The following is a 14,969-nucleotide window of genomic DNA, read 5'->3' as shown; positions in this document are numbered from 1 at the left end:
AAAAGAAAACGGAGCAAAAGGGAAAAACTCCCCTCCCCCAAATTACGATAACTGAAGGCAGTGAAAGAGAATGGTGGTTAAGAATCCAGGGTGTGGAATCAGACAGCCTCGGTCCCAGTCTCGACACCAGTGCCTGCTAGCTTTGTGACCTTGAATAGCAATAGCACTCTTCCGTAAGGTGTGAGGTTTGAATGAGGTAATCTACATATGACCGTTACCACGGTTCCCAGTAGGTATCAAACATTTACTGAGATACCGAGTTGTGGGAGTGCTTTTACTGCTACTTCTGTTATTACTACCACTACATTTCCTTCCAACTACTACTACTGTTCTGTTACTACAGTTATCATCAGTATCTCTTTCTTAAGGACCTCCAATTTTTTTTATCAGGATAAATAAACAACTACAATATATGAATATAACTGCTTTAATGGAGACATGTGCAAAGGTATTGAAAGCTTAGACAAGGAAACATCTAAACCTAACGGGGTGAGTTAGACAGGCACCTGTGCCAGTCTTTTTTTCTGCCTCAACTTCTGCTACCCTAACTGGTGACAATATGTATAATAGTTAAAAGGAACATGAGCTTTGGAATTGAATATACAGGTTTGAATTCCAGCTCTGCTACTTTGTTATGAAATCTCTGGCAAATCACTCAACCTCCCTGAGCCTGTTTCTTCACTTGCAAAATGGGGGTAGTACCTATCTTGCGGGATTCTTTAAAGATTAAACGAGAACACTGCCTGTCTTTCAGTAAAGCTCAATAAATGTTGGGTTCTCCAGTTGAAACTCTCATACTGTGAATCTCTTTCACCAGGAAGAGTTCAGTCCCTTCAAAGAATCACCCGCTTAGCTTAAGCCCACCAAGAATAATCTCCCCTTCTTAAAGCCAGTTGTGCCATAAAACACAACCTAATTGTAGGGGTGACTATCCCATCATATCCACAGGTCGTTCCTACGTTCAAAGAGAGCAAGTTGTGCAAGGGTGTGGATCACTGGGGGTCCTCTTAGAATCCTGCCTACCGTCCTGTTCCATAAACTCCTAACCTTGGATCAGTCTGTACAGCCACCCACATCCACTGCTCTTCTGCTGAGCACTGGTGAATAAGATCATACAGAGTGAAGTAAGTCAGAAAGAGAAAGACAAGTACCGTATGCTAACACATATATATGGAATCTAAAAAAAAAAAATGTCATGAAGAACCTAGGGGTAAGACAGGAATAAAGACACAGACCTACTAGAGAATGGACTTGAGGACATGGGGAAGGGGAAGGGGAAGCTGGGACGAAGTGAGAGTGGCACGGACATATATACACTACCAAGTGTAAAATAGCTAGCTAGTGGGAAGCAGCCACATAGCACAGGGAGATCAGCTCGGTGCTTTGTGACCACCTAGAGGGGTGGGATAGGGAGGGTGGGAGGGAGACGCAAGAGGGAAGAGATATGGGGACATAAGTATACGTATAGCTGATTCACTTTGTTTTACAGCAGAAACTAACACAACATTGTAAAGCAATCATACTCCAATAAAGATGTTAAAAAATTAAAAATAAAATTTAAAGAAAGATTATATGATTTGTTGCTACACAGATATATAATCTTGAACTTCAGTAGATCTTTCAGCAATGCTTTAGCATGACCTTCCGTAACATTTTATGTGTCCCCCAAAGCTATTCTATGTCTTGTCACCAAGCCCCTGTTATAAGCTGCCCATCTCCCCGCTACCCCCAAGAATTTGACCTTTTCTTCAACTTTCCAAAGTAAGGCTGTTAGTCACAAATTTGGATGAGCTTATCCAAATATACCTTCTTTCACTTTCCTTTGTCTTAGTATTAGAGGAAATGATTTTTCTTCTGTCCAAGGCTGATTCCAGCACCTGTGTCTGTGATCGGAAAGAACATTTTTTTTCTTCCAAAAACTTCTTTCATTATATACTACATTTTTAAACCTCTTCTTTTCCATTTTTTTCTGTTCTCTCTCCCTCTCATACTTTGAAAGCCTAACTTGTAGAAAGAGTGGATTATACTATACCCACTTAACTTCCTCACATCCCTCTTCTCCTGTACCCACCTATGACACTATGATCCAGATTCTTCCCACACCACTTCCTGGACACTTCTCTGGAAAAGGTCACCAGTACCTAGAAATAATAGCAAAGGAAGAAAAACAAATTAACTGTCAACTTTAGGAGAAACAAAAAGAAAAATTCAGCAGCACAAAGTATTCATGTAGTCATAATATCTGTATTCACAACTGATTAATTAAAAATGGTGTTATAACTGGAAATAGGGGTTTGAGAGTTATAAAAGAGCTAAATTTACAATAATAGGAAGTCAATTATTAATGTCTAAAATCAATCACAAAATATCAGTATAACCATATTCTGTAGAAATACATCATTAAATACCAAAAGAAGAGGCAGAAAGAGTTGGCAGTGGTTTCTCTGAACAGAGCTTAGGGGTCAGGATAGATGAAACAAACACTTTCTGTTTATTTGTTTTGTTTTAACTGTGTGTATGCATTTGATTTTCTAAAAAATAGTTTTCTTTAAAGAAAAAGGGTACAATCCATAGCAGAGGGGAAATTTATCAGTCAAGTTGTCAGGGAACTGCAGTAAATAGTTAGTTGCTAGTTGGTGATTAATCCACATGTCATTTACAAATAGCAGTAAGTGTCCACTGCCACAGCAAAAATGGAATCTGACCTGCCAAAGAGCATTGCTGTCTATGAGCTTGAGAAATGTTCCGGGAAGAGCATAGACAAAATAAGAGCATATTAATATAGAGGCTGTTTATTCCCAGGTTTTAGTACCACAAAGGAGAATACATAGAAGTGTTGGAGGGAACCAGGAAATGTGCTCTTTCCACGTGAGCCCTTTGTCCTGTGTGGTATGGTGCGCTGAGCACCTTGGGCAAATAACCTAGCATCTGAGCCTCAATCATTCCTGCAGCTGGAACATGAGAATAACCTTGTAAGGTTTTTGTGAGGATGGGAAATAATACATACATGTCATGTGTCTAAAGAGTGCTTGGCACATACCTGTACTCAATATGATGAAAAAATAGATAGCATTAATAATGATATTAGTATCATTCCCTATGATTGTGGGCTTTTACTGGCTTATTTCCCACAATGTCTCTCTCGATTTCCTTGATGTTTACAGTTAGTTTTTTAGCAGAATACTGGCCAGATGACTGGGCACACAGCTAATGATAACTCCTACTGAAAAGGTATCACCAGATAGACTATTAGAAGCCCAAGTTGCAGCTGGAACAGTATGGGGTGGGCCAGGCAGGGTGAGGCACAGTGCAAGAACGGAACGTTTCAACTGTGCCATGACTTATGTATCTCCAGTGTTGTTGTTGAATTTGTTCTCAGCCAGAATCCAGAATCCCATGGAAGGAATGGGATCAAGGGACCTTCAGCTGATGCTTTAGAATTCACATCAAGGGCCTCGTGTGACTGTTGCTCGGGACACAGCCAGAGGATGTAATATTCTTGTATCTTTAATGTTTTTTAAAACTCCAGCAATCAAAAGGTCATCATTTGTTGTAATGATGCTGTAATTAAGTTGTGGTAAGTGATAGCATTTGTAGATTTTATAACCAGAATCGATTCATAAAATGAATACAGTCCCAGCGTTTATGTTAACATAATTAAATGGAAATGTAATTCTAACTGAGTTTGCTTATGAAACTGAAAATTACCGGGTTATGAGCACTTTTACATTTCTGTCAAAATCGGTGTAAGTCTAGGATTACATGAAATATCCATTAAAATACAGCATATTTTAAGGCTCTGTTGCTGGTGGCATATACATTTCTTACAGCACATGCAGACTGATCACGTGAGAGCATGTGCTTTTAGTGAGTTTCCTGCTAACTCCTTTTCTCTTTCCTCTGCAGCCATTGGTTTAGCCCTGGGGCTAGGACAGAGCATGGCCAGGTAAGGAACATTCTAATCCAAAAGGAAGTTACTCAGTCTTTCAAATATTTAACTATCTCCCTTCAAGGTAGTAGATCAGTTTTATGAGAAAGGATAAAGTCCCAGGTTATTTTAAAAGGAGTTCATTGTGCCGGTGCTGATACATCACTAGTTTGTAGGACTTCACCATTCACATATGTTTTTTGCAAAGTTAAGGTACCAAAATAGTACATACGCTTGAAAAAATTGCTTTGTATTAAACAAGATCAGTCAGCAAGAGAATATTTTTATTTTTGAAGTTTTGAAGGTGATAATGGTTTCTTACAAGCGTACGTTATATTTCTAAGTGAGTTTTTTTTTTTAATTTTTTATTAGTTTCATGGCAGCACAATGATGAGTTGACTTAGCAAGAACTTGACATTCATTTTGGTTAACTTTACATATAAAATAAGTAGTCTATCTTCTTTGTTGAATGTGTTAGTTCTCTCTCTGCAGCGTGATAAGGTAATTTAGGGCTTAAAATTTTGATAAGTTGTAACGCATATATGTTTTAGGCTTTGCATCCTTGTTAAGCCTTTTTTTTCATTATGGATTCTAAGAGTTATTTTTTAAGTGAGTCAATAGTATGATATGTAAGAAATACCTTTAAATATATGCGAATGAAAAGCCTCAAATCCACACGGATCATTTCTTCTGAGGGGTAGGTAGGTAGGTCGGTAAAGAGGAGATTGTGCTTAGTAATGGTAATTGGTAACATTATTTTATGTATTGGTGATGTCTTATTTCTTAAGCTGGGCGGCAGGTCCAGAGTTGGTTGCACATACCATAGTTCCCTTTTCTTATAACAGCAAAGTGCCAAATACTTCATTATAAGCGATACTATATTTCTTAACACACATGAATCTAATTAAAGAAAAATATGTGAATTCAGTTTAATGATTTTTTGTAAACTTGGCCTTTTTCCATGAGAGCAATTTGCACCTTTAAATATATTTCTCACAATAATAGAATATATACCGTTATTTCTAAAGTTTTGGAAATTAACTAGGCTACGTTGCATCCGCAGTGTGTTTGTTCAGAATGTAAAACTTAGACTTTCTGCTTTCCCAAATGGTTCATACCCTCTGTGTAAAATGATTACAGTAAGATTCTGCTTCTAGTAGTAAGTCGCATGAGGATATAGTTTATCCCCAAATACGATTTTGTAAAGATCATTTTCCACCTTCTAGAATTTGAGAAATACTAAAGTAATGTTATAAATCTGTGCTTTAGATTATAGTGTAACTGGCTGCTTCCAGCCAAACTTTTTTTCTGTCATTAAAAATTAACAAATAGCTAAGAACATATAGAGAAGAAAGTTGACCAATCTTTTTTTTTTTAATTTTTAAATATTTTAGACAAATTTTTGATTCACCCTTTGGCTTAAACTCTGATATACCATTTCAGATTTTTATCTTGACTAGATAGGTTATTAGTTAATGAACACAGTTGATTCTTGTTGTTTGTAATAGCTATGTTCTATGAGGTTGATAAGAATACTAATGAACGTAGCAAATACTGAAAAATCGCTCCCAGGAAAAATACAAGGTTAGGTTCCTGAGACTCTCTGGTCACAACATTTTCATTAACTAGTCAATACATATCCTTATTTGATGTGTGTTTCTGTTTAAAGACACCTCATTTAATACATATTATTGATTCATTAACACTGAACTCATGGCCAGCAGCACTATAACTTATTCCTGAAGGGAGCTTGTCTAATGCACATATTTTCTCTATAAAGCCCATCACAACCTTCGTGCACTGGGGAACACTAGACAGCAGTTCAGCACAATACTAGGAGGCTATTTTAAACCATGAAGATGAGAACAAGAAAAAAATGCAAAAAAACATAGCACTGAACGGACCTCGAAAAAGACACTTGTTTCCAGTATGAAAGCTGAAACAAGAAGACAGACATCACCTTGTCAGACCTCAGCTGAGAACGTGCGCTACAGGGGACTCAAATTTGTCACTCTGTGCATGTCTGCCAATGACTGCTAAAGCACCAGAAATATTGATTTTGGTGTTACAAATAAATTTTAGCAAATAGGTGAATTTGCAAGTACAGAACCCATGAATAATGAGTAACAGTTGCACATATACGTGTGTATACAAATACACATGCAAACTACTCATGTTTTGAGGGATAAAATTTTCTTATTCAACTTAGACCTAACTTTAGCACAGTAAACTATTGGCTAAACCTAGGTCCAAGGTAGGACCTAAATGAAATGCAAGATAAAATGCAAGACCATGAAAAAGTATAAAATCCTTCAATATATTGTTGAATGAATGACTATTAGCATGCATGAACACCTTTTATTTTTCCCATACCAACTTACCAACATAAAGAAATGATAATATTAACCCCACTTTTGAAATCCCACCCCTCACTGCTTTCCCCACCTTAAGATTCCCCTTTCTGTTCTTTAGTGCAAAGTCCCGTTTCCATTTACATCATGCATACTCAGCGTTTCTTTATCACACATTCAGTAAATCACTGTTGTCCATCAGCCGTTATCTCTCAGGTACTCTTTATTTCTACAAAAAGAGGTATTTATATAGACAACATAGCTTTTCCTCTGAGGTGGGTAAAATCTGGGGCAGGAAAGCAGTCACTACAGGATGTTGGTAAATGTTTGAGAAAACCACAGAGAGGGCACCACAGAGGCCACAAAAGAGAAAATTGAAAGGTGGCTCAGTAGTAGAAGTAAGGAGACAGAAGCAGCTGCAGGAAGCCTCATTTTGTGTGTGTGTCTTTTTTAATTCTGAGGATTTTCCTCCTTGAATATCTAATGGTGTGATATTTTTGACTGAGTTTACTAGTATCTTAAGGAGCCACAGGTCATTGTTTAGAGATTACTTAGTACTCCTTTTAAGGTGAGGACCCTGTGAAAGGCCAAGTGTGGAGAGACTTGAAATTCTTTTGTAGACATTTGAGGAGTTACCTGAAAAGTGGCTGCTAATCAGAAACAGTCTTGAGCTTGAATGCCTTCTGAATATCAGGTGGTAAAGATAGGATTGCCGTGGAATAAGTATTCTGCTCTTTGCTTTTTCCTCTTGTGCTAGGAACGTGACACGCACAAAATAATCTTTTAAAAGTAGCATGAATAGCCACAGAAATTCTCAGCTCCCTTTCTGTCACAGGAGCAACCATGATCCACTTGGAACATTTCTCTTCCTGGTTTCATTCAGCAGATTTTAAAATTGCGTACCTTTTGTAAACCTCACATTGTACTAGGTTTTGTGTTTATGAATGTTCATGTCATTCTTATGTGAGTCATTTTTTAATATACATCTGCAGGTCACTCACTAATAAGGGAATTGTCTCTCCGTTTGGCCTAAGTCCAGCAATCTGAGAGTCAGAAGGTAAGAAGCACTTCGCACCATATTCAGAAGTTCTGTTATTAATCGGAGTTGATGGTGTTGAGTCAGAGCCCTGAAAACTGACCTCACTTGTGACACTGATAGGAGTCCAAGGAAACAGGAAAAGTTAGCAGTAAGAGAAGTGAAGAATCTTTCAAAACCTGATGAGCTACTCTTGCTTATCAGAGCAGAGCTCCAGGACTCTTGTGTCTTTTATCATGAATTCCTGATCTGATGCTCCTCCTACCCCCTGCCACCTTTTTTTTGTTGTTGGGGCAGAGCAGACACATGTTGGGAAACTTTCAAATACAAATGTATGTTTTCTATTCAAATAACACTCTGGATTAATTTTTTCATTTTCGCCCCTTAAAAGATCTAGGTTCCCATATTAACCTGTTAAATTCATGACCCAGAGATCTGAGTCTGTATTTTTCTCTCTGAGCTTGATTTTAAATTTGCAAAGATACACCCAGACTTATAATTTTATTGATAAAATGAGATAATTTTGTGATGACTTTTTAATATAGATGCATTATATTAAATAATTCCAATATTTGTCTCTTTTTATATACAAAGCCCATCAAAACTATAAATTTGAGGAACTATAAATTTGAGGAAAATTCTCATGTGAATCTAATAGAAGGAGCTCTAACCTTAGAGTTCACAGAAGTTGCTATCTCATTTTAGTTCATCCAGATGGTGGCCTCCCTGAGAACTAACCAGACCTAGTAGGTATAGCCTAATATTTACTTTGGTTATTATAGTTGCCTTTTTAAAAAACTAAACTGTAGAATTCTTTTCTTATTTAAGAACATATGTTTGGGATTTTTTGAGTTCTTTGTTTAAACTGTTTTAACACAAATATCAGGAATAGTGTTCACGTATCCGTCTTATCTAACAATTAGAAAAGTTAGTTAACTACTACTATTAATTGAAGGTGGAGGTAGAGATTTTATCATGTCACCTCTAGCTATCTGTGTCACAAATGTTGGTTTGTATATGTTTTTTTATAAAGGCACTAGAATTAGAAATGCCAAAGTAATTAATTTTTTTTTTCAGAAGCAAATTAGCTTTCATGGTACGAAGTGTTTCTACATTGAAACACTTTCAGATTAATGGACTTAAAGATAAATTGTTGCTATTTTCTATAAGTAGTAATAATTAGGTATGGCTTCATCTACATATCAGATACTATATCTCATTCCCTATTTCTTTATCTCATTCATTCATTCACTCATTCATTCAACAAATATTTATTGAACACTAAAAATGTTCCAGGCACTGTGCTGGACCTTGGAGATGCAGGCAGATTGAATAACTAAAACAAAGGGCCAAAGGTGAGCAAGAATATGGTACATGCTCCAAACTGAAAAGTTCAGAATAGCTGGGATTTATCATTTAGAAATAAGGAGCTTAGGGCTTCCCTGGTGGCACGGTGGTTGAGAGTCCGCCTGCCGATGCAGGGGACACGGGTTCATGCCCCGGTCCGGGAAGATCCCACATGCTGTGGAGCGGCTGGCCCCGTGAGCCATGGCCGCTGAGCCTGCGCGTCCGGAGCCTGTGCTCCACAACGGGAGGCCACAACAGTGAGAGGCCCGTGTACCGCAAAAAAAAAAAAAAAAAAAAAAAAAAGAAATAAGGAGCTTAGGTTGGGGGGTAGGAGGAAGCATAATAAATTATGAGTTTAGAAATATAATCAAATTATGAAGGGCCATGAGAGCCTTGTACAAGATTTGGGGGTTTATCTGAAGAGAATAATGTAATCAGATCTAGTTTTAGAATTATTGCCTGCAGTGTGGAGAATGGATTAAATGGGAGTGAGGCTGGAGGCAGGGAGGCTTTTGGAGAGGCTGTTGTAGGTGAGGGAAAATGATGGCCTGGACTGGGATGTTGGTAGTGGGGATGGAAAGAAGCAGATATTTAAGAGAAATATAAAGTAGTCTTATTTAGTTAAGACATTCCTGAAATAATGATCTAACAATGTTCTTTGTGATCTAATTAAGTTATTTTCCTTCTCAAGGATGGCCAAATGTGGCTAGTAATTGATTGTAAATGATGTCATTAAATAGTTCAAAGCAGTTATTTCATTAGAAGTTACTGATATTGGTCAGACAATAACCACTGACAACCAGGCTCATTAATTATAATTGTAGCATTTGAACCATTTACTCGGCACTTTTTATGCTCTGGTCATAGTGCTAAGCGTTTGACATGATTTATCTTATTTAACACTCACAGCACCCTTACAGGTAGATATTATTGTTATCTCAATTTTCCAGGTGGAAACTGAGACTTAGAGACGTTCCACAGCTTATAAATGGTAGACCTGTTTTTAAAACCTAGTGACTTGTTAGTTACTGGTATAGCTGGGATTCGAACCCAGATCTTTCCTGCACTATTACTCCTAAGATTTCTATTTTTATTAAGGTTAATTTCTAATATGCTGTACAACTTCTTATTAGCCCAGTCTTGCATATAATCACATTTCTGCATAAATAAGATAAGCTACAGTTTGAGAGTACACACAGCAAAAAGTATTGACTACTTGGGTTTTTTTTCTTTCCAATTAGTTAGGCTAAAGCAAGTGTGAAGGGAAGTGTATGGTGAGGCATTTTGAGGAGGCAGTCAAATCTGTATTTTTTTTCTAATTATATATTTCCAAGCCAATAATTTCTTTGAAAAAGAATGTTTTAAATGTTTCTTTACCATGTTAGGCCAGTAAATACAGAGAAAGTAAGATTAGATCTTTTATGTCATCGTAGGTGACAAAGCCTCGAAAAATTCGTAGCTGAATGCACTGGTAGAAGCATTGGTAAGAGAGGTTGCATTACTTTTACCGGGACCACTCCAGAGAACCAGAATTAGAAGTGAGTCCTAGACCTCCAGCTCTAGGCTGTATATTAAGTGACTATAAGAGCAGTGTAAGCTGTCAGGCAAGCACTGGCAACTCTTAGCAACATTTTTATAAGTGTGTCAGTGGCATCTCTAGCAAAAGTAGTTGTCTTCGTTTTAAGAAAAACCAGTAAAAAAACAAAAAGAAGAAAAAGTAATGCAAGTGAACAAATAGTGTCCCTCTGAATGAGAAGAATACTTTTCTACTTACAAAATAATATAATGGAAATATTTTTGTTTCTACAACTTTGTTTTAACACTTTGGACAGCATCAGCTTCTGAGAGACAACCGAGCTGAAAGAGGACACAAGAAAAACTGTTCTGTGAAAACAGCCAGCAGGTAAGCAACTTAAAATCGCTTTTTACTCTGATCATTAAATCATGTGATTTTTTTTTTCCATACCAATACGAATATGGTGAGTTATAGCTGGGATGCCTTTGGCTCTGGAGTGCCAACTTAAAATATTTTATGTATTGTTTATTAGAATCTATTTCAGGATTACTAGTAATGAATAGAAAGATACCCTTCTATTTGTACTTTTTTAAGCTGATGAAAAATAGAGTACCTTTTTTTTTTAACATCTTTATTGGAGTATCATTGCTTTACAATGGTGTGTTAGTTTCTGCTGTATAGCAAAGTGAATCAGCTACACATATACATACATCCCCATATCCCCTCCCTCTTGTGTCTCCCTCCCACCCTCCCTATCCCACCCCTCTAGGTGGACACAAAGCACTGAGCTGATCTCCCTGTGCTATGCGGCTGCTTCCCACTAGCTATCTGTTTTACATTTGGTAGTGGATATATGTCCGTGCCACTCTCTCACTTCGTCCCAGCTTACCCTTCCCCCTCCCTGTGTCCTCAAGTCCATTCTGTATATGAGTGCATTTTTAGAAGAAAAGAAAATCTCTGCCACCCATAACTAACGAATTTTAGATCAAGTTTTAGAATAATTAGTTTTTTAATTTTAAAAAAAGAGAATTAATCTTTTCCCCAAAACTTAAATGGTACTTAGGCTTTATGAGAGAGCAACATGTATATTTATCTCTAATAATACATAAATAAGTATATAGAAAATATACTCTTTTTTAAAAGTGCTTCTGTGTTCTTACTCATTTTATATTGCTGAGTCGATGTTATATTTTTTCTTTAATAAAAAAAATTTGCCCCAGTTTATTGTTTTAGACAGCGTATTTCCAAATTTTGCATGTGGTGTTTCTGAAGACCTCATTTTTACTTAGGTGAAAATGGCTATCAGAATATTGATCAGAACTACTGCCCTGTGATTTACACTTGCTCAATTTTTAACAAGATAACCGACCTCGGCAGCTGCCTTTGCATCTCCTGGCCTCCCGTAGTTAGTGTGCTGGCCACTGTGTTTAACACTCCCAAGCAAGCAATGTAGCTTCCAAGTACCATGTTGTACAGACTAACCCCAACTGAGAACCCACTAGGTATCTGCAGAAGCTAACATAAATCCTATCTAGCATGTCTAATTTAGACAATCAAAAATTGTCAAACATAATAAGTTGACCATCAGTGATAGTCAACATAAAACTAATATAGTTACCCCTAAGGATGTCAGATCCTGAAATTATAAAGTATGGATTATATAAATTTTATACAGGTTATAAATAATTACAAATGCCACGTTTATAGAAATAAAATAAGCAGGCAACAGATCACTATTAGAATTGTTCAAGCAGAATTGAATCAAAAGCATATAATTGTTAAAAATGAGAAGTGTGATTGTGAAATGGAGGTACAGCTAAAGAAGTAGGCCAGAATGCAGCATAAAAATATAAGGAGATGGAAAAATGAAAGAGTGGTTAAGAGACCCAGGAAAGATCTAAGATATATTTAAGCTTAGAGGCTTTGATGGAGGGTATAGAAAGGCTGAAAAAAACATGATGCTGAAGAGATGTTGGCTAAGGATTCCCTAAATGGGTGAAAGTTATAAATCTATAGATACAAGTACAGAAAGCACAGTGAATACCAACTAGAATAAATAGAAAGAAATCCATACCTAGTAGTACACTGTAGTACACCAAAAACAAAGAGAAGATCTTAAAAGAATCCAGAGATAAAGGATGAATTACTACAAAGGAATGACAGCTGTACATCATCAGATTTCTGAGTACTGACAGTGAAACCAGAAAACAGTGGACAAGTCTTCAGAGTACTGGGTGAAAATACATTGTCAGCATAGAACTATGTGCCTAGAAAAACATCTTTCATATATGAAGATGAAGTAAAAACAGTTTAAGATTTTCAAAAACTAAGGAAGTTTACTACCAACAGACCTTTGCTAGAAGACTTTCTAAGGATGTATTTCAAGAAAAGGATCTCCCCAGGAAAGTCTAAGATGAAAAAATGAATACTAAGCCAATAAGCTGTTAAAGATTTCAGTAAGTTTAAACAACCATTGTTTATATAAGTTGACAGTTATAATATGTAATTCATAGGACTTTTCAAAAGACAATCTAAGATAGTGGAAAATAACAGCATGTTAAATTGGCAGTGTTGATGATTACAGTTCAAGTCCAATCTAAGGTCCTTGAATTGTTTGGGGTGTTTACTTCATTGCTCAGTTAAGAGATTGCTACTTGATAAGACTGTATTAAGTATTCATGGTAAAATATCAAAAATAACTACTAAGTCAAAAGAAATAGAGTATGTAAATTCCAAGCCAGTTGGCGGGCGTGGGGTTGAATGGAATAAATGACCTCAAAAAATCCATTTAAAAAGTCAATAAAGGGGGGAAAAAGGCATAGACAAAATGGAACACAGAAAAAAAAAAAGTTAGATAATTGAGTCAAGTCCATGTATCGGTAATTACAATAAATATTTATGGATTAAATTTGTCAGTTCAAAGCAAAACTAAGCAGATTTAGTTTTTCTTTTAAAATCCAACTGTATGTTCTTTCTAAGAGACATACCTGAAATAATGACAAAGAAAGGTGGAAAACTAAAGGATGGAACAGCATATACCAGATATACTATAAAAGAGACTCTCCTACCAGACAAACTGACTTAAGAACAAAAGCCTTAACAAGCTTAAGAAACACATAATTTAATGATAAAAGATTCAACTTACCAAAAAGTTAATAATTTTATTATTGTGTACATTCATTAAAATAGACTCGGAAAAATATATAAAGCAAATATTAATAGCAGTGAATGGAGAAACTCACTAACCCACTATCATGGTGCTCCCACTTCAATACAGCATTCATGTTATTGAGAGTTTAAGCCATCATAAAATTTGCATAACAGAAAATTAACAAACTTAATGATATTATATAAACCTTTTCACCCAAACTATTAACAAAAACGCATTCTTCTCAAAGACACATGTAATATTTACAAAAATTGACCACTTACCAGGCCAAAGCTACTATCAACAAATTTTAATGAATATGTATCATAAAGATCATATCCTTTAATTTGAATGTGATTAAGAGAAATCATTGACAAAAATAATTTTTTTTTAAGCTTGGAGTTAAAAATACATTTTAAAATAACTCGTGTCCAAAAAATCATAGTGATAATATCTAAACTTGTGAGTTGCAGTTAGATGGTAATTAAGAAAACTGTACTGCTTGGAAGTTGTGTATTAGAAATTTGGTCTCAGTTGCTGTTACAGTCAAGATTCTGAACTATAAGATTACTGATACTAAACTATAAGAAGACGGCTTCTCTCCTCCAGGGTCAACCCAGGAGGAATTCAGAAAGAGAAAATAAGCAGAAAACTACAAGAAGTCCCCGGTATTAAGGGAAGGGGTGTGCTATTTTGAACTTGTGCTTGTGAGATGGGGGCACACAGGTGTGCTTGTGTGCTTTGACCTGAAGCAAGAGGCAATTCAGCCTGGGTAAGGGAGAATGAGATGTGAGGAGAACCTTTGGAGTTCTTTTCTATACTAGCTTGTCATTGGCCATGGCCTTGGGACAAATGACATCTGCCCCTTACAGAAAGACTCAGATCTCTGGTCCAAGTGTTTTTTAAGGATAAAGTCAGGGCAGCTCACAGCGCTGTATTTGTGAGGAGCTGGGAAAGCTTGATGGGACTGGATGACAAATTATCTGGTCTTCACTCTGCCCCCTACAAACCACAGAGCTGGAGGATTACAGTTCGCCTTTTCCTGAGAGTGAGGAAAGGGAGTGTTTTTCTGACAGAGGAGTTATTTTATAGAGAGGGGTGTGATGATTGTGGTTTTCTGGTGCCCAGGCCTCTATACTCTTAAGTCAGGTTCATTCACCTCCAATTGCTGAACTGCTTTGGGCAGACAGAGAAGACTGGCCTTTCCCCATAGCATTGCCTGGTAGAATCAGATAATAAGGCATTTGAGGAGAACAGCCTTTTCAAAAAATATATATATATCAATATATATAGGACTTCCATGGTGGTGGAGTGGTTAAGAATCCACCTACCAACGCAGGGGACACGGGTTCAATCCCTGGTCCGGGAAGATCCCACATGCCACGGAGCAACTACCCACGTGCCACAACTACTGAAGCCCACACGCCTAGAGCCTGTGCTCCATAACAAGAGAAGCCACCGCAGTGAGAAGCCCGTGCACCGCGACGAAGAGTAGCCCTTGCTCGCCGCAACTAGAGAAAGCCTGTGTGCAGCAATGAAGACCCAACACGGCCATAAATAAATAAATAAATAATTTACTTTTAAAAATATATATATATTGGATTACAGACTCCAACAGAAGCAGAAATGTTAGAACAAACAAG

General features: G+C 36.8%; 1 protein-coding gene across 5 annotated transcripts in view; it reads left to right on the top strand.

Annotated features, from left to right (window-relative positions):
- The window catches only part of GPATCH2 (G-patch domain containing 2), a 174,217-nt gene that overhangs the window by 110,329 nt on the left and 48,919 nt on the right, over window positions 1–14,969 (top strand). For 3 of the 5 annotated variants that reach the window (XM_082857831.1, XM_082857832.1, XM_082857833.1), the window contains exons 7-8: window positions 3,907–3,946; window positions 10,495–10,565. In XM_082857831.1, coding sequence (XP_082713957.1) covers window positions 3,907–3,946; window positions 10,495–10,565 — 111 coding nt within the window. Of the gene's footprint in view, window positions 1–3,906; window positions 3,947–7,271; window positions 7,399–10,494; window positions 10,567–14,969 lie in introns of those variants that run through there. The other 2 variants (XR_014326826.1, XM_082857834.1) reach the window with 2 other exon arrangements.

This window comes from Leucopleurus acutus (assembly GCF_964270905.1).
Source record: "Leucopleurus acutus genome assembly, chromosome: 2".
In the NCBI taxonomy this organism is placed as follows: domain Eukaryota; kingdom Metazoa; phylum Chordata; class Mammalia; order Artiodactyla; family Delphinidae; genus Leucopleurus; species Leucopleurus acutus.
Note: the sequence above shows the minus strand (reverse complement) of the source record. Positions and strands in the feature narration are given on the sequence as shown.